The following is a 20707-nucleotide window of genomic DNA, read 5'->3' on the forward strand; positions in this document are numbered from 1 at the left end:
CTCGTGTATGTGTGTGTGGCTGCTTGTACTAGTCCGGACTGATGCCGATGTATAGTTCTAGCTCACTGAGATATCATGCCGCAGTTAAACATGAATACCCCAAGTACAATCTTTCAACGTCTTTTTGTATGACGCGGCCGGGAGCGAACCCCGGACCTTCCGCTCTCCGGGCGGACGCTCTACCACAAGACCACGGAGGCGGCCGTCATACCCAAAGACCTAAAAAGATGGGACTTGTTGTTATCCTGCCTGGCACTCGGCATAAAGGGGATAAAACAATTATTGGTCGGCTCGGAGTCAGTATACTGTGTTTAAGTGGGGTATACATGTCAAACTGCAGCATGGTATCTCAACTACGCACGCACACGCACGCACGCACGCACGCACGCACGCACACACACGCACACACACACACACACACATTATATAAGTGCCATAATCTTGAACGCCACGTTAAACCTTTATTTCTCCTCACCTTCACCTCCTACATATAAGGCATGATCTAGCATAACCGTTTAAACGCAGTCCATCACAGTAGGCAGTTTCTGTTATGCCTCCACGTTTCTACGGACATTCCATCATTACTAAATTTAGTAGTTCCATATCTATAAGAGAATCAAATATGTGATGAAAGGCACCTTTCACCAGTAAGTAACGAATTCATTGGGCATAATGACATTTGAGAGACAATTAAATGCTACGATGCCAATCCTGACTGAAGCAGTAATAAAATCGTTGTTTACTGAAATATACACATTCACATTACCGATGTTTTACACCAGATGCCCTTGTCGTGAGGCCGCATCAAGTGTCTTAAGCATAACATAGGACCGGTAAGGTAATTTGAATACTTACATGCATTATTCTGAACTAATATTCATTTGGTTATAATTCCTCTACATTCACTAAGTGTCATTACATTGTTAGAAAATATTCAATTTCACAAGCGTCACCCCATACATTTATGGTAGATGAATCTATTGAATCTTTGCATTTGTAATCTCAACAGTTTATCAACCTTGTGTTTGAGCTGTTTTCCTGCTAGGGCAGTCTGTGCATGGCAGATGGAGACCTTTTTGGATTGTAAGGTAGTCCAGTGAGTGAGTGAGATTTTACGCCGTCTTTAGCAATATTCCAGCAATATCACGGCGGGGACACCAGAAAAGGGCTTCACACTTGGCATGGCCAACACTTTACAGTAATTAGCGCTGATAGGTATGGACAACTGGAAGCCACTACTTAAATTATTATTAAAGAGGCTTTCTATCAGTAGATATAACTATGAACCGTGGCCAAGAATTAGAAACATCTAGAGCGACATCTTCATCAGATCACAAAGAGTCCACATGCCGTTTATTGGTTTTCAATGAACCAGAACTTTCTTGACATGGTGTGATAATTGTATTCCGCACCCCTGATCCCCACCCGCTATCGAGAGTCAATAAGGATGACGTTGCAGAGGTGCCCAATCTGCAACACCAGGGCTACAAGGGTGCTATACTACAGCAAATACAACCTTGAAAGCTGTATTTGTCTAACAAATAAAATGTCAGGCTTGTGCGGCCCATAGCAAGAAATTGGAGACATACAGAATTCAGCGGTTAAAGTCACCAGATTATTACAAACAAAAACGAACAAACATTAGGTTGATCACATATATTACAGCTAGCAATATTTACATCAGGTTAAATGGCATTATAATACAAAAGATCCAATAGTGTTGCGAATTCCCCTTTGTTTCACAAAGACAAGCAGTACAGTGAGTACAGACACTGTTCCTACAGGGTCAACATATCAGTGAATATAACATAGTTTCACACAAAAATAAAACCATCAGAGTAACATTCAAATGTGCTTTTCACACATGTTCCCCATGTTCAGAGGTGTCCCATGTAAAGGTCTGTGATGGATATCCGAGTTAGGGATCGCAAGTACGAGCAATCACACTAATCATAAAAATGGCTAACTACTTGGTGATTACTATCATGTATTACAATACAAGTATTCAAGAACATGGAAAAGAACATATATGTTACATTTCCACAATGGACAATCCTTTTGCCAAAGCAAACCTTATTTACAATTAAATACGAAGTAACCATTCCACATATTTATCCTTAAAATAACACAAAAGTATACCCAGGCGGTCGGGTAGCCTAGTGGTTAAAGTGTTCGCTCGTCACACCGAAGACCCGGGTTCGATTCCCGTCATGGGTACAATGTGTGAAGCCCATTTCTGGTGTCCCCCGCCGTGATATTGCTGGAATATTGCTAAAAGCGGCGTAAAACCATACTCACTCACTCACTCAATAGTATACTCACAAGGCCTCCTTCCTATCAAGATCTCACGACAGTGAATATCAACTGTACAACTGCCGTGGTATGGCTTCATACAATAAAGGCAGATACAAAATGCATGCTTTTCACATGTCAAAATGGTGTGTTTGGGCGAGCCGCCTCAGTATTAAGTATGACATGAACCCCTACCAAAATACATCCCAAAAGTAAACATAGATAGATAGATAGATAGATAGATAGATAGATAGATAGATTCCCCCTTCCTCCAGCTTATCTTCATCAGTGTGTGTAGTGTAGTGGCACACTATGAAGCCTTTATCTTACAACACAATATGCACTTGATGTTTCTCAGTGTTTCTACAGTTATTGACAAACCATACCTGTTGGATGCTGAATATGACATTTCAAAATACAGATACCGATTAGTCATTGTGGGTGGAACTTAGTAAAACAATCATAGAAAGCTCAGCACGGACACTAGTGCCAACAAACGATTTCTTTGTGTGCTCATACTATATTTTCTTTGAAATTGTAAAACATCATTAAACGTTAGTAGGGTTAAGAAATGCAACAAATCACAATACACAATCTATACAAGATGTCTTTGCTGCTTTGGTGTCTTTATAGTTAATCGGACCCATGAAGATACCGGGGTAAAATAGGTCTTCAGCAACCCATGCTCGCCGTAAAAGGCGACTATGCTTGTCATAAGAGTCTACAAACGGGATCGAGTGATCAGGCTCGCTGACTTGGTTGATGCATCTCTTTGTATCCCAAATGTGTGGATCGATGCTGATGATGTCAATCACTGGATTGTCTGGTCCATACGCAATTATTAACAGACCGCCGTCATATAGCTGGAATATTGCTGAGTGCGGCGTTAAACAACAAACACCAAACCTATAGTGAAACAGACTGGACATGTAAACATGTTGAACATAAACACCAAGTGAGTATCTATATTACAGCCTTTGGATACCGATCGCGTTGAGTCATTATGGGAAGTGAAAAACATTTCTAGGATTTACAACAGGATCAGAAGAAGTTATCTCTTTGTTAAATATATTCCTTTGGGATTTCCAAAATAGGTCTGATTGATTCAGGAATCTACAGAATATACTATTAATATACAAGGGCAAGTTATCACTATGTTATCTAAACATCAAAGCATATATTCCGAATAGTGAATAAATCAATGCCACGATACCAAGCGGAAACAATCACATTTATATCACATTTATATTATTTCAGCCTTAAATAGATAAGGTATTCCTAACGAAGGCCAAAAGGTCTAAGACAAGGTGAACAGAATATAAACCTTAAAATCTATATAGAACATACTTTTAAATATATTTGAAACTCCATAAACACATGTACCATTTTAAAATATTCACACAAAAAAGTCAGCTAAATACACACTCGTTATGAATAGCATGGACAATCGTTGTTATATTCCAGTGTAAACACACTTGCCTTCAATACAATCTAGCCAGCAGTATTTCACGGCTTATCTCCCTTAGTTTAACCATTGCAGCAGTTTACAAAACAGCATGTTATCGTTTCATGAATACCACAACGAGCTATCAACAGTAGAAACGTTAATGTTAATACCCATGTCTGTTTGCTGGTATAGTACTGTTCTACACCAGTATATGTACATATATCAACGTTACATCTAAAGAGATATTGATGCAACTTACACAACAACGTAATGTTGTGATCAATCGGTAGTCGGGAAATGGGAATTTACATACTACTTGTGAAAAAACAAATCTCTTGATATTTAGACTAACAGTGTATTGATATGTAGACTAAAAGTGTATTATTCTCGGCTACATCGTTTCACAAAGCCCATAAATCTTCGGATGACCAAGATCAATGCATGCCAACAATAATACACAGAGTACAGTGTATTCACAGCCAGCATGAATACATTCAATAATAAAATAGTAGTTAATCCAAACTGTACCTTTCTGTTATAACCTCGATAATTGATATGGTCTAAAATAACAGCCACAGACTTTTAGTGTATCAAGAATCACATTTAACCATTCTTGACATGTATTCATTCATAGTTAATGTTTCGTTTCGTTCTTGTACGGCAGGTTTTGAAATTTACATTAACTGCAAAACAGTCGCCATTACAGTGCATGCAAAATCTGTTTCATACTTCGATCATGTTTGACTACCCTGAAAACTTCAAACCTTGTATACGTAAGGCCTGGTTTCAGACATTGGACTCTGTGTTGTACATGCAGAGTGAATTGCTGATGATTTAGACTATTCTACCGAATGTAGTCGGTGAAGGATCCTGTGATGTTGTGGCCTGATATCAGTTCCACCCTTGCCTCTAAGGTTGAGGGAAGATCAGCATACATCATGACCCACATGGGTCTGTCAAAGGCAACATCTGTAACAGTGGTGTACACTGTGTTATCAGTAGCGTTAAAAACTAGGATTTTTTTATTGGCGCCATCCAACGAGAAACACAGTTGTAGGTCAATAGATTGTCCAACTCTGTTTTGAATGAGAGGGCGATCAGTGAGGAGGGTGTTATTATAGCTCACACGGAGACACAGCTGCTGCTTGTGCTTTGAGCATACAACAACACGTACACTCAGTCCAGTGAGTTGACTCCAGAAAGCATCTACAGGGGAGGCGGTCAGAGCTTTTTCCAGTACCATCACATTGTCCTGGATCACTGTTTGTAAAGCGAACCTAAGGTTTACTTGGTACATGTAAAGCTGACCGGGACTGTTTTGGACCATCAGAGGTCTGGATGCCAGACATGAGTTGATTCTCTGAACCCGACATCCTGTATCAGGAGGAGTGACGGCTGGTAGAGTGTTGGTGATTACATGTCCAGATATGTGTATACCATCACCAGCCGTTCCTGAGTCCCATTCCAGCATAGGGCCTGTGTAAAGAGTAACATTCATAATAGATACAAATACATGCCATTGTAGTGAACAGGAATTAGTTCTCACTGTTTCCGATTCACAATAAAGTCAAATTACTTAAACATAAATCATCATTTATAATCAAATTCATCTGGCTGCGTCACACCTTTACCTGTACCATGACAAAGGATAAATAAATGTAAGTTGTGGATCCTTATTATTTCAATAACGCAAAAGGACAGACCGGAAAGTGAACTAAGCCTCCAGTTACTGTTAGAAATATTACACTGGAGTTATGTATAGAGAATACTACACTCATTCTCGTTAGATACCATTTTTACGAAACGAGTGGACTTTCTATTGTATCTGACCGAGCGGAAGCGAGGTCATATATCATAGAAAGTTCACGAGTTAGGTAAAATTGGTATCTAACGAGATTATTTATTACCCACGTTAAATATGTATGTAAGTGTAAATACATAACAACTTTTGTCCGTTGACAGACCAAACTGTAAGCGGGTGCAAAATCTGGTTGCGCATGAATATTGATATATGCCCACACATGGGCATCTTTTACATTCCTATGCATAGGCATCAAGAATATGCGCCTGCAGTTGTATTCGAAAACATAACAGCACCGACGCTCAAGATCCTTTTGGAAGAATTTCTTCAACTTATGAGAATTCAAGCGCCATGTTGTTAGTACGCAGGGTACCTATTAGAAAATTTGAAAAGTCACATTAGCACCATGCTTTGAATATCGGACCAACAGTCGGTCACTCGCATTGCCAGGGTCCCGTCTGTGCACTCCAAATGGTTCGGTTTCCTTGATCTATCAGCCGACAAACGTCACACAGAAACGTTAATGAATGAATTATCATCAATGATATGGATCCCTCATGGGGTACAACTCACATGTTATCGCATGGCCTGACATCCTCCTGTCCATTTCCACCACTGAAATAATACATAGGACATGTCATTTCTACAAAATATATATGTACCACATGTTCCAGCTACATAAGTAAATGCTCCTGTCTGGTGTAACAAGCCTATGTATACTCTTCGACAAGAGGGGCGGTGTGGTGGCCTCGTGATTAAAGAGTTCGTTCTCCATATCAATGGCCCGGGTTCGAATCCCCACGTGGGTACAATGTGGGAAGCCCATTTCTGGTGTCCCTCGCCGTGATATCACTGGATTGTTGAAACACACCCTCCCCGAACTGGTCTGAAAGGACATGTTTTCCAGGCAGGCGGAAGAAACATGAGAAGAATAAGTTTGGTTAAAGTCCTAGGTGAGACAGGACTTGTGGGTAGTTAAGCAAAGGTATTCAAATGGGCAGCAGCAGCACCAGCGATGGACGACTAGTCTCGCGAGCAGCAATAGTGATATTAATAAATATCCCACTGATAAGCAGGAGCCAATAAAAGTGGTGATTTAAATAAAATGTAAGTATAGCATATACTAATTGAGCACACACGTACTCCGCTCAAGAAGCGAAACATTCATTGTTATAATATAATACATACACGGAAATGGACAGTGACAGTTGAAGATTGACATGAGGCAAGGTAGGGAAATATAATCGAAATGTGAAGGATAGAGATGATAGTGAAGATACCAAGAGCAGCGAAATGCAAGAAGAAAGTATAGTGATGACGTAACCAGTATCGGGGTGACAATGTGTCGTCACCATAAGGTGGATTGTGGGAGAATGATGTCGTAGTGTAAAGGGGAAGGAGTTTACACAGGATTGTACTTGCTGTTACCTAGACTTGCGCTCGACATTAAAGAGGACGGAAACAGTGGTTGGCTCGAAGTCAGTATGCTGTGTGAGTGGGATATTCATGTTCAACTGTGGCACCGAATCTTAGGAAGCTAGTACTTTTCAATTGTCATTGGCCCGGACTAGATCAAGCACACACACATACCCACGTGCATGCACATCGCCAAATAAGAGCTTAGGTATATAACACTGTGTCACAAGTTGCAACATCTCAGATAACTGGGGCACCAGTTAGTATGCAAATCCAATATGATTGAACAAATCACATTACGTTTTTCATACTACAAAGGCTAGATGCATTAACTGGCAACATTTGGGTAATGAGACATAAGATATGTTCTAATTTACCTGTAGGGAACTCTGCAGGTTCCAGAATGAGGGCGTTGTACACTGCAGTATCTGGTAAATAATTCGGCCTCTCTCTTGGGGAGAATGTGACTGATCTGACCATTCCTGCTGCCTTGATATTATCCCGAAGATGTTTTATATTTGCTTGGACAAAGTTGAAGCCAGTCCTGACAAAGGGCACCTTTTGTAGCGTCTCCCCCAAGATGGCTCGCAAGGAGGCAGTTGATGACTCCATCATTTGCAGGTCCTCTATCTTGTCAGCTTTACTTCTCATTTGTCTTGTGTAATCAGTGGAAGATTTAACTCTAGACTGCAAATCTCTTGTTGACTCCAAGGCATCCTTTGTCAGCTTAAGGTTCTGAGCAGATTTTCTTTCAACATCCGTTAGGAGAAGTGTTCTTCGTTGCTTCAGTTCACTGATCAGGTTGTCAAAGGATTTGTTGATATCATCTATTGCTACCCTCTTTGACATTTCGATATTTTCTATCATCTCCATTACTTCTGCTTCTGCTTTTCCCAATCTCTCTGACTTCTCTGTCATCTGAGGATTTTGACCATTCTTTGTGTGCTTCATCCACAGACACAACGTTGTGCCCCTTCCCTTTATCGTGATCTACTACAGTGCAGGATACACAGACGACCTTGTCACAAGTGTTGCAGTAGAACTCTAGAGGGTGTTGGTGCTGACTGCACTGATGTAGACGACGGAAGCTCTGCACAGGACGGCCCTTCATTTCATCAAAGGTATTTATAGTGTGGGCTTTTGTTGTTATATTCCTTCTGTGAGCATTCAAGCAGAGTGAACAGAGAAATACCCCACAGTTGTCACACTGGGCTACAGCTGTTTCCTTGTCAGGGCAATCTGTACATGGAAGATGGAGACCTTTCTGGATCTTGAGGTAGTCCAGAGTCTTCAGGATCAGGGTCTCTTTGGGCAGAGATTTCACTCCACCAGGTAGATTATGTCGGCGTCGACACATTGGGCAGGATAGGGTTGCAGCACCTCCACTGTAGGTTTCTAGACAGGGCTGACATATGGACTGTACACAACATGGCATACGACGGGGAATTCGTGTTGCGTCATCAAAGTGTTCTATACATATTGGGCACTCTGTCAGAAGATCCTTGATCGCAGCCACTGAGACAAGATCCGACATATTTGTCTGGGAAAAGACATAATGATCATGATCATGATATATGAACTGTAATGCATGTATCAAACAATCTTTTGACGGGACACAGGGCGACCTGTACCATTCATATGTGGATAGAAACCAGAAAGTAACGAGTTATTTAAAACACATTATTAAAGTACTGGTGAAACAGAAAATCTAAATTTGAAATCTCTTTTATTTCTAATTCAAAGGCAATTTATGAAAAGAGAAATAAGGTCGCATGGCATTCTCGTGTCGATGTTTCTGACAACACGAAGATAGAGTATTAGACTTTGACGGGGGTCCAGGGGGGACCTATATCATTCAGGTGTTGATAACAACCAGCAAGTTACTCAGGATTCACATCAATCTAACTCACTATTCCAGCACATAACAAAATACAAACCGTACGAGGAATGACAGAAGAGAGAGCTTGTACAGGAGGCGTCTCTATGTGCACGTACACAGACAGGACTTGAACAACGCCTTTTCCGTACACGCGCAGTAGCTACTTTCGTTTTAAGGACAACCTGTGATGTGTAATTCATATGGGGTGTTAAGTCTCATACAATAGAAAGGTAGGTCAGCTGTAGACAGTGAATGTAAGTTGAGCACGTCGTGTAGGTATCAAGGGCCACAATATCGCTTCTTACAGACGGGCAGACGTGCTGCTGTTTCAGAAAGGTGAAAATGAACTCATGTTGGCAGTGTCACGGTCAGGGACGGAATCAGGAGATTAAAAAAAAGGTGTCGGAAGGGGAGGGGTTAAGGTTCTAACAAGAACATCACAAACCTTGTATATGAACATATAAACCATTGTCACCTCTTCTTAAACCGCCAATTCAAAATGTTATCATTGTAGGCATTGAGCATACAAAATGTATTGCATGTATTGGTTCGATAGCGTTCGTGCAGGTGGGACGTGTAAGAAATGTTACATTAAGGTTTACGTGTTAACTATTGATATAAAAAATATTACATTAAGAGAAACAACCCGCAACCCTTAATGTAACAATTAGGGTTTTTTTACATTAAGGGTTAATATCGTACATATCATCCCTTAAAAACAAAGTTTTATTGGAAATATATGGTACCTTTGGATATTTTCACGTTTTTCATTATTTTTTCTCGGTTTCTGGTAATTATTTGTAATAGGCGAATTTTCGAATTACGAATTCTACCGTAATTTCTGGTGTTTACATGTTATGGTGAACAGTTTGTTTATTGTAATTCCGCACAAGCGATGGTTATCTTCTGATCCTAACAAACCGAAGAGACGCAATTCTGCACAGCTACGTTCAGCGCCGTCGATGACTGGGCTGTCAGTGCCTTCTATATAAAACACGAAAGTAAGGAATGTACTGTGTCCCTGAACTCATCATTGCCATAGCTTTCTGGCGTCTTAATGGATGTCTCGTTAACAGGGAAGAGTCAATAGGATTTCCATTCCAAATAGGCAAGGTTTACCAACAAATCAGTTTGCAACACAAACTTCCATTCATTTTACAATGAAATACAGTTAAAACACAGTTGTGTCGAACTAACTCTGGTCTCGAAGTAAAAGCTTGATCTCTGAATTCGTTCTTTATCCATTATAATCGGTTGTGTCGAACCTCGGATAACTCGAAGTATTGACGTAGGTCCCTTCAACTTCAGCTGTTTACAGAATTGAAGTAAGTGAATGAGTATGGTTTTACGCCGCATTTATCAATATTCCAGCAATATCCCAGCGAGGGACACCAGAAATGGGCTTCACATATTGGACCCATGGCGGGAATCGAACCGAGGTCTTTGGCTTTATGAGCTAACGCTTAACCACTGGCCTTCCCAACCGCACCTTTACAGAATTGAAATGAAAATAAACATTTGAAGGAAAATAACCAGATGAACAGTTTTGTACTCCAGCAATGCATGGATAAAGAAAAATACGAAAATGGGGCATTGATTAAAACAACATGAACAGACGAACAGGTGAACACGTGAACACGTTACTTACCTATGCGTGTGTTTGTGATGGGTGCCACCGGTGGGACAGGATACGCCCACCATTTTGCGAACAAATAGTATCGTCACTAATTGATCGTGATTCTAAAACACATGCTTATGATATACTCGGAATCGACCAGTGGACACTGCTTTTGGTGGAGATTTCCTGGGAGAGATATCAGGCAATAAATACTTACCTTTTTATTCAAATTGTGAGAATGGCGGGTGCTTCCGGTAGGGCAGGAGATGATTACTCTTTCCGCGAACACCTAGTGTCATCACTGATTTCCATGGGTCCATTCTCATAACTTTCACAGTTAGTTTGCCCTTTACGCCAAATGGAATCTGTTTTGGGGGATAATCTCGACGGGTTATTTATTCTCTGGCATTGATCATTTATATTTATGATTGTGGAAAGGGTTTTGTCGCTTTTATTCCAATAACTAGTATTAATCTAGTGGTCATATGGGTTTTAACTCCGACATTGTTATAAATGCCGCATCACTCTCTACACCAAGACGTAGTCGTGTTTGTAGACGTCGCAGCTGAACACGCCTCTCCCAGACATGGTTCCTGCCACTGCACGGTCAACACTATTCAACTGTAAAGTTGCCTGCAAATACTCGAATCCGGGTTAGGCACTCTATTGGTTGATAGCATGAGCAACGATTAGGGCTCGCATTTTGCAAGGAATGTTTGGGATACATTCTGCCTGGAATCCTCGGGCTCTAAGAGTGATAATTTCGTCGCTGAATATGTTATTTGTCAGCTTTGAAAGAAAATGATAGAAATATTCTGGCATGTATTTATGATCACTGAATGAGCATCGTAACTGAATCAGTGAGTGAGATGCGGCTAGCCTCGTTTTGGAAAGCACCCCAGTAATATCACGGTGCAAACAAGACAACATGAGAAACCATTCGTCTGTATTTTGTTGTGTCAACTGGCCGCCATGATTGTGCTTACTGTCACTTACTGTATATATATATATTTGTATAGGTGTTCTTCTGTCAATTAGTTGGTAAGTGTGTACATAAGAATCATTATATTAATATTGTATATGTTCCATGTGACGATAAACCTCTTTATTGTAATGGTGGTGCAGATATTGTTTCAGTCTTATGTTGGAATATGCATTGATATGACATTTGTTTCATGTGAATGCTACCCTACATATACTAACCGAGGAGGGGGCTGTGTGAATGCCCTCCTACATATAGTAGCCAACTAGGATCTTTGTTGATGCTAACCTACAGAGAGTAACCCACGAGGGGCTGTGTGTATGCTACCCTACAGATAGTAACCCACACGGGTGTGTGTAAATGGTACCCTACAGATAGTAACCCACGAGTGGCTGTGTGTATGCTACCCTACAGATAAAAACCCACACGGGGGCTGTGTGAATGCCAACCTGCAGATAGTAGCCAACGAGGGGCTGTGTGTATGCTACCCTAAAGATAGAAACCCACACAGGGGCTGTGTGAATGCTACACTACAGATAGTAACCCACGAGGGGCTGTGTGTATGCTACCCTACAGATAGAAACCCACACGGGGGCTGTGTGAATGCTACACTACAGATAGTAACCCACGAGGGGCTGTGTGTATGCTACCCTACAGATAGTAGCCAACGAGGGGCCTGTGTGAATGCTACACTACAGATAGTAACCCACGAGGGTGATGTGTGAATGCTACCCTACAGATAATAACCCACGAGGGGATTGTGTGAATTCTACTCTACAGATAATAACCCACGAGGTGATTGTGTGAATGCTACCCTACAGATAATAATCCACGAGGGGGATGTGTGAATGTTACACTACAGATAGCAACCCACGAGGGCGCTGTGTGAATGCTACTCTACAGATAATAATCCACGAGGGAACTGTGTGCATGCTACACTACGGACAGTAACCCACAAGGGGGTTGTGTGAATGCTACTCTACAGATAGTAACCCACGAGGGGCCTGTGTGAATTCTACTCTACAGATAGTAACCGTCGAGTGGGCTGTGTGAATGCTACCCTACAGATAATAATCCACGAGGGGGCTGTGTGAATGCTACACTACAGATAGTAACCCATGAGGGGGCTGTGTGAATGCTACACTACAGATAGTAACCCACGAGTGCGCATTGTGAATGCTACTCTACAGATAGTAACCCACGAGTGGGCTGTGTGAATGCTAACATACAGATAGTGGCCCACGAGGGACGCTCTTACTTTCACATGTTGGTGACATCGTCATGACAAAACATTTTCGTATCTGACAATTTCCCAGATCAACTTCACTTTCATTCATACGTATCCTATATTCCCCATGATCGTGCGTGCACTTGGAAAACATCATCTCAACACGAATGCCTCCAATTCCAACTTGAGCCGTATAAACTGAATTTGTGCGATAGCATCACGCTGCATGGACTTATTGAATGTAGCTAATCTTTCAACGACAGTGTATCCTATCGATGCTTGTGATACTTATTTCCCTAAATATAGCAGATTCCGGAACATGGATTGTGTTCAGAGAATCAGTTATGCCTATCCAGCATACTACCAAATATGTTTTTTTGGAAATAATTTCAAAGCCTAAGTACGTACATATATACGACATTGATCTTATAATGTCAACTAAAATGGCCATTGATCGCTAACCCATTGGTCGAAAGTAGAGAAATTACAGATTTACCACATTTACACATTTCTTGCTTGTTACAATTTGGCGGTTACTATAAGTGAGTGTATGCCGAAGAAACGCCAATCTGCACAGCAAATCGCCCATGTCGGTCACCATAAATAATAAAACATTTCTAGAAGTTACGACAAGATCAAAATAGTGTTTCTCCGTGTTAAGAGGTCCCTTTTGGGTTTCAATAAAAGTTCTGACGCAAAACATATTGATTCAGGAATCGACAGAATAAACTATTAATACGCGAGGGCACATTGACTGATATCACTATGTTATCAAAACAGCAAAGCATATATTCCAAGTGAAAAAAAAACAAGCCAACATAACAAGCGGCAACAATACCATTTATGTCATTTCAAACTTTAATAAAAAAGGTATATAGTCATAGGCAAAGTGACAAGATTATAAAACCTGAAATCTATATAATAAAACGGATGAAATTATATTTGAAACTCCAAAAAGTCATGTACAATTTTAAATTATTCACAAAAAGTATGTCAGCTAAATACACACACGATGTGAATAGCAGGTACAAAATCATTGTTATATTCCAGTGAAAACACAATTGTCTGCAAGGCAACCTGGACAGCAGTAAGTCGCTGGTGATCTCCCTTAGTTTAACAATTGCAACAGTTCACATAGCAGCATGTTATCTTTTGGTGAATCCCACAAAGAGCTATCTACAGTAGGAACTTTGGCGTAAATGTCTGTTTACTGGTATAGTACTGTTCTACACCTGTATATGTACATATATTGACGTTACATTGTTACATCTTCAGAGATATTGATGCAACTTACACATAAATGTAATGTCGTGATCACTCGGTCGTCAGGAAATGAGAATTTACAGACATGTTTAAAAAGATACACGTTGATCGTAGGACTAACAGTGTATTATTCTCGGCTCCATCGCTTCACAAAGCCCGTAAATCTTCGAATGACCAAGACCAATGCATGCTTGCTCCAATCACAGAGGGACCTCAAACGCATTCAGTGTTCGCATGAATAGATTCATTTATAAAATAGTACCTAATCCATACTGTACCTTTCTGTTATAACCTTTTTAAAATGATATTGACTAAAAAACAGCCAGAGACCTTGAATGTATTAAGTATCACATTTAACCATTTTTGACATGTGTTTATATTCATTCATAGTTAATATTTCGTTTCGTTCTTGTACGACAGGTTTTGAAATTTAGATTAACTGCAAAACAATCGCCATTACAGTGCATGCAACATCTGTTTCATACTTCGATCATGACTGACAACATTGAAAACTTCAAATAATTATATGTGTGGCCTGGTTTCAGACATTGGACTCTGTGTTGTACATGCAGAGTGTATTGCTGATGATGGAGACTATTCTACCGATTGTAGTCGGTGAAGGATCCTGTGATGTTGTGGCCTGATATCAGTTCCACACTTGCCTCTATATCTGAGGGATGACCAGCACACATCATGACCCACATGGGTCTGTCAAGGGCAACGTCTGTAACAGTGGTGTACACTGTGTTATCAGTAGCATTAAGAACTTGGATTTTGTTATTGGCGCCATCTAACAAGAAACCCAGTTGTAGGTGATAGGATTGTCCAACTGTGTTTTGACAGAGAGGGTGGTCAGCGAGGCGGGTGTTGTTGAACAAAACCCGGAGACACAGCTGCTGCTTGTGCTTTGAGCATGCAACAACACGTACACTCAGTCCAGTGAGTTGACTCCAGCAAGCATCTGCAGGGAAGGCGGTCAGAGCTTTCTCCAGTGCCATCTTGTTGTCGGGTATCACTTTTTTTAAAGAGAACCTAAGGTTTACTTGATACATGTAAAGCTGACCGGGATTGTTTCGGACCATCAGAGGTCTGGATGCCAGACATGAGTTGATTCTCTGAACCCGACATCCTGTATCAGGAGGAGTGACGGCTGTTAGGGTGTTGGTGATTACATGTCCAGATATGTGTATACCATCACGTGCCGTTCCTGAGTCCCATTCCAGCATAGGGCCTGTGTAAAGAGTAACATTCATAATAGATACAAATACATGCCATTGTAGTGAACAGGAATAAGTTCTCACAGTTTCCGATTCACAATAAAGTCAAATTACTGAAACATAAATCATCATTTATAATCAAATTCATCTGGCTGTGTGATACCTTTACCTATACCATGACAAAGGATAAATAAATGAAAGCTGTTTCTCCTAATTATTTCAATAACGCAAAAGGACAGACCGGAAAGTGAAGAAAGCCTCTTGTTACTGTTAGATATATCACACTGGAGTTATGTATTGACAAACGTCGCACAGAAACTTCAATGAATGAAGTATCATGAAGGATATGGAACACTCATGGGGTACAACTCACATGTTATCTCCTGGCCTGACATCCTCCTGTCCATTTCCATCACTGAAACAATACATAGGACATGTCATTTCTAAAATATATAAGTAAATGATCCTGTCTGGTGTCACAAGACTACATATACTCTTCAACAAGAGGGGCGGTGTGGTGGCCTTGTGGTTCGTTCTACATGTCGATGGCCCGGTTGCAAATCCCCACATGTGTACAATGTGTGAAGCCCATTTCTGGTGTCCCTCGCCGTGATATTGCTGGATTATTGAAACACACCCTCCCAAACTGGTCTGGAAGAACAACATGTTGCCCAGACAGGCCGAATAAATAAGAGAAGAATATGTGTGAAGGCCTAGGTGAGGCAGGACTTGTGGGTAGTTAAGTAAAGGTATTTAAATTGGTAAGTGTTGCCAGCAGCAGTAGCAGCGATGGACGTCTACTTTCGCCAGCAGCAATAGTGATAAGTGAAACGAGAAAATATCCCACTGAAGAGCAGGAGCCTATAAATTTGGTTCGTTAAATAAAAGATAATATAGCATATACTAATTGAGCCCGACACTTGCGCTCGACATTAAAGAGGTTGGAAACAGTGGTCGGCTCGATGTCAGAATACTGTGTGTGAGTGGGGTATTCATGTTCAACTGCGGCACAGCATCTGAGGGAGCTAGTACTATACAATTGTCATCGGCCCGGACTCGTTCAAGCGAGTGCGCACACACACACACGCACGCACACACGCACGCAAATCGTGTGTTTCAAATTCATATTATTCAACCCACTCTTAAGAATCCGTGGAAGGAGATGTCAAAAATCATCTTACCATTGTCCACGGATTGATTTTTTCGTAAATAAATCGTAACAATCCGTAAGTATCGTAAGGATCCGTGAATTTGTGCGATCCGTAAGGACTCGTAAGAAAAGTCTGTGTGTGTGAATAACAAGTTGCAACATTTGAGATAACAGGGGCAACAGTTAGTATGGAAATCCAATTTGATTGAACAAATCACATTATGTTCTTCATACCACACTTACTAGCAACATTTGGTGAATAAGACCAAATAAGATATGTAATAAGTTTCTAATACCTACCCGAGGGGAACTCTGCAGGTTCCAGTGTGATGGCGTTGTTTGCTGCAGTATCTGGAACACCATGCGGCTTCTCTTTTGGGGAGAACGTGACTGATCTGACCATTCCTGCTGCCTTGATATTATCCTGAAGATGTTTTATATTTGCTTGGACAAAGTTGACCCCAGTCCTGACAAAGGGTACCTTCTTTAGCGTCTCCTCAAACATGGCACGCAAGGAGGTAGTTGATGATCCCATCATTTGTAGGTCCTCTACCTTGTCAGCTTTACTTCTCATTTGTCTTGTGTAATCGGTGGAAGATTTAACTCTAGTCTGCAAATCCCTTGTTGACGCCAAGGCATCCTTTGTCAGCTTAAGATTCTGAGCAGATTTTCTTTCAACATCCGATAGGAGAAGTGTTCTTCGTTGCTTCAGTTCACTGTTCAGGTTGTCAAAGGATTTGTTGATATCATCTATTGCTACCCTCTTTGACATTTCGATATTTTCTATCATCTGCATAAAGTCTGCTTCTGCTTTTCCCAATCTCTCTGACTTCTCTTTCATCTTGACAAAAATGTCATCTGAGGATTTTGACCATTCTTTGTGTGCTTCATCCACAGACACAACGTTGTGCCCCTTCCCTTTATCGTGATCTACTACAGTGCAGGACACACAGACGACCTTGTCACAAGTGTGGCAGTAGAACTCTAGAGGGTGTTGGTGCTGACTGCACTGATGTAGACGACGAAAACTATGTACAGGTCGTCCCTTCATCTCATCAAAGGTATTTATAGTGTGGGCTTTTGTTGTTATATTCCTTCTGTGGGCATTCAAGCAGAGAGAACAGAGAAATACCCCACAGTTTTCACACTGAGCAGCAGCTGTTTCCTTGTCAGGACAATCTGTACATGGAAGATGGAGACCTTTCTGGATCTTGAGGTAGTCCAGAGTCTTCAGGATCAGGGTCTCTTTGGGCAGAGATTTCACCCCACCAGGCAGATTATGTCGGTGTCGACACATGGGGCAGGATAGTTTTGCAGAACCTCCACTGTAGGTTTCTAGACAGGGCTGACATATAGACTGTACACAGCATGGCATACGACGGGGAATTCGTGTTGCGTCATCAAAGTGTTCTATACATATTGGGCACTCTGTCAGAAGATCCTTGATTGCAGCCACTGAGACAAGATCCGACATGTTTGTCTGGGAAAAGGCATAATGATCATGATCATGATATATGAACTGGAATGAACTTTCCATGCACCAAACAATCTTTGACGGGATCCAGGGCGACCTGTACCATTCATATGTGGATAGCAACCAGGAAGTATTTAGATATTTAGGACAAGTTATTAAAGCACTGGTCAAACAGAAAGCCTACCACATTACACACGAATTCTAATTCTAATTCTAAGGCAATTGAAGAAGAGCAAGAAATGGTCACATGACGTTCCCGTGTGGATGTTTCGGATAGCATTAAGATTAAACTTTGACGGGGGTCCAGGGCGACCTAAATCATTCAGGTGTCGATAACAACCAGGAAGTAACTCGAGATTTACATCCACCTATAAACTCACGATCCCTGCACATTACAGAATCCATTGCTACATAACAAGCATTGTTTAATCCCTAAACAAACATAATCTATCACAAATAGACTGATTAACGTATTTACCGTACGAGGAATGACAAAGGAGAGAGCGTGTACAGAAACCGTCCATAGACATATACAGACCGTCCATACACAGGCAGTACTCGACCGACGCCTTGTCCGTACACGCGCAGTAGCTACCTTCGTTTTAAAGACAACCTGTTACGTATAATTCATATGGGGTGTGCAGTGTCATACAATAGCCAAGTAGGTCAGCTATAAACAGTGAGTGTAAGGCGAGCACACACGTCGTGTGGGTATCGCTGACACAAGGGGCCACAACATCGCCTCTTACAGACGAACACACGTGCCGCTGTTTCAGAAAGGTGAAAAGGAACTCATAATGCCTGTGTCACGGTCAGGAACGGAATCAGGAGAAAAAGGTTGTGGAGGGGTGGTGGGGTGGGAGCGGTGTGTGGAGGTTTTTACCAAACAAATCTCAAACCCTGTGTAGAAACCACTGTCACTTTTACATTAACAGCCAATTCAACATGTTATCATAGCAGGCAATGCGCTTACAAAATGCCAGGGGTGGTGGTAACCCGAGCTCCTTACCAGCGCGTGACACCTTCGTTACACTCTCGGTAACATCGCTCCCACCAGTGTGGGCGCGGCCATTACAAGAATCTTGAAATGTGTCCTCTAACCCCATATGTAATCACGTTTGTACTTTTGTTTATGTCTTTGGGAATGCCATCATATTTCATTTTGAAAAGGTTTACGACTGACCATGTTTTCCAGATGAATTTACTTTGTTGTTTCAATAATCAGATTGGTTCGAGATTGCAGACAAACGGAAAATTAACCAACTTCCCCCTTACATTCTTATTATATCAATTAAAGATGATAGTTTTAATGAAATAGTAATTCAATTTGACAAACAAAGAAAGTAATTTATCAGCGGTAAGTGTATTCGGCATCACGACAGTCGTCACTTGTCTGTAAACATAACTGTCATTCGATTGCGAGTTCAACTCCAAGCATGGTTGGGGCCACCTATCACAGTGGGGAGTTTTGACTTGTGGCAGCGATAGTATAGAGAGCTCCGCGAACGGACTATCGCTGTGAGGAGCTTGGTGGTAACCCTCTGAACGTCAGTTTCCATTGTATGCAGAGTTGCCCCCCTTAGACCAGCGACATCAGGTGATGAATGACAATGTGTGTATGTGTAGGTAGGTTGATGTTGAGTTTAAGGGCGATCATTAAAGTTATATTTGCGCCGACCACAACAAATAACTATAGGCTAGAGAAAAGTGAGTAATGTTGATGTGATGATTAAACAGTCTGCTTCGGGATCAAGTATATATTTTATAATTATCTTCTAATATATCAAACTTTCCTGATATAGACACTAATGTAGCCTGCTGAATTAAATTATAAAATAGAGTGGGGCCCTTAAGTGTAATTAGAGAAAAGGTGTTGTCTTTCTGAAGTACTGCGGGGCGGTCGGGTAGCCGAGTGGTTAATGCGTTCGCTCGTCACGCCACTGACCCGGGTTCGATTCCCTGGCTCGATTTTGCTAAAAGCGGCGTAAAACCATACTCACTCACTCTGAAGTACTGCACTTCCTAAATTTAGTTTTATATGAATGTGGCCTGGGCCTCGTAGGTATTTGCATCGCAGTAAGTACATGTACATGGCGGAGAAACCTCTTTATCAATAACACTGAGGTAAGCATTTAACCCACAGTGTCCTAGGTGAAGCCAAGTAAATTTGACTCACTCGCGTTTCTGTCGAGGACGTTTTGTGCTTGTAGAGTCAGTAAATAGAACTTACTCATGATCATATGGCCCCCGTCTTACCCTGGAGCAGCATGGATGCGATCCCCCAAATCCAGGGTGTACCCGCCACCTGTAGGTGGTGAGGATTACTTTTGTTCAAATGGAACCGATGTCCCCACGGATCAAATACTCAATAACACCCGTAAGTCGGATATTACATACTGTTTATCGAAATTGTAAATAAGAAGCATTGTCCGTGAGCATTCTTTCTACACACATACAAACATAGCATCAATCATGACATCAGACACTATTTTATTGTGATTCATAAACGCATGCTTTTCATATAGCCTCACAGTCTTTCTCAGTCACACTCCATGGGCCATAATAAATAGATAAAGCTAAATAAAGTCTTTCTCTCCCTCCCTCCCTCCCTCACTCCATCTCTCTTTGACAGTGTATTCAACTAATTTAAGACTAAGGTACAAGGGGGTCGCTGAAACATACGGCACAGTCGCCGATTTCAAGTAACTTCTATTTCAATGACAGTCATAACGTGTAGGTTTCCTTGCTGCTTCTATGGGTGGAGAGTGTGTATTTAAGTGGATGGTAATTGTGTGGGCGGAAAGAACGTTCATGGATTGATAGTGCATGTGTGATGCATGTATTACGCGTGTATGGGTGGATACTAGTAATGCATACAAGGGTGGTTAGTGCTTGTGCCGATGGCTAGTGATTGTATGGGTTATTAATGCTTGTCCGGTG

General features: G+C 41.3%; 2 protein-coding genes across 5 annotated transcripts; both read right to left on the reverse strand.

The window, feature by feature from the left end:
- Positions 1 to 7400: 7400 nt before the first annotated feature.
- On the reverse strand, positions 7401 to 9041 carry LOC124135164 (tripartite motif-containing protein 45-like). The gene is made up of 2 exons (XM_048395918.1): positions 8894 to 9041; positions 7401 to 8496 (listed from the first exon to the last, which is right to left on the reverse strand). The coding sequence occupies exon 2, from the start codon at positions 8488 to 8490 to the stop codon at positions 7780 to 7782; it is 711 nt and encodes a 236-aa protein (XP_048251875.1). The 5' UTR covers positions 8491 to 8496; positions 8894 to 9041; the 3' UTR covers positions 7401 to 7779.
- Positions 9042 to 13274: 4233 nt separating this feature from the next.
- LOC124135165 (tripartite motif-containing protein 45-like) lies at positions 13275 to 18997 on the reverse strand. 4 transcript variants are annotated; one of them, XM_048396278.1, is made up of 4 exons: positions 18777 to 18997; positions 16594 to 17773; positions 15517 to 15558; positions 13275 to 15157 (listed from the first exon to the last, which is right to left on the reverse strand). In XM_048396278.1, exons 2-4 carry the CDS (start codon positions 17765 to 17767, stop codon positions 14526 to 14528), a joined length of 1848 nt encoding a protein of 615 aa, XP_048252235.1. In that variant the 5' UTR covers positions 17768 to 17773; positions 18777 to 18997; the 3' UTR covers positions 13275 to 14525. The 4 variants fall into 4 exon arrangements, with proteins under 4 accessions (XP_048252235.1, XP_048252234.1, XP_048252233.1 ...); XM_048396277.1 differs by lacking the exon at positions 18777 to 18997 and adding an exon at positions 18306 to 18693; XM_048396276.1 differs by lacking the exon at positions 18777 to 18997 and adding an exon at positions 18246 to 18693.
- Between the last annotated feature and the right edge of the window lie 1710 nt (positions 18998 to 20707).

This window comes from Haliotis rufescens, unplaced genomic scaffold (assembly GCF_023055435.1).
Source record: "Haliotis rufescens isolate VD_foot unplaced genomic scaffold, xgHalRufe1.0.p SCAF_15, whole genome shotgun sequence".
In the NCBI taxonomy this organism is placed as follows: Eukaryota; Metazoa; Mollusca; class Gastropoda; order Lepetellida; family Haliotidae; genus Haliotis; species Haliotis rufescens.

What these genes read in the sequence shown, in the direction of transcription:
- LOC124135164 (XM_048395918.1), bottom strand. Translation starts at nt 8,490, where the DNA reads ATGTCGGATCTTGTCTCAGTGGCTGCGATCAAGGATCTTCTGACAGAG.
- LOC124135165 (XM_048396275.1), bottom strand. Translation starts at nt 17,830, where the DNA reads ATGGAAAGTTCATTCCAGTTCATATATCATGATCATGATCATTATGCC. An exon ending in ACCTGCAGAGTTCCCCTCGG is followed by an intron (nt 15,559 to 16,593) that starts GTAGGTATTAGA and finishes GTATTGTTTCAG; the next exon opens with TGATGGAAATGGACAGGAGG. An exon ending in GTCAGGCCAGGAGATAACAT is followed by an intron (nt 15,158 to 15,516) that starts GTGAGTTGTACC and finishes CTCTTTACACAG; the next exon opens with GCCCTATGCTGGAATGGGAC.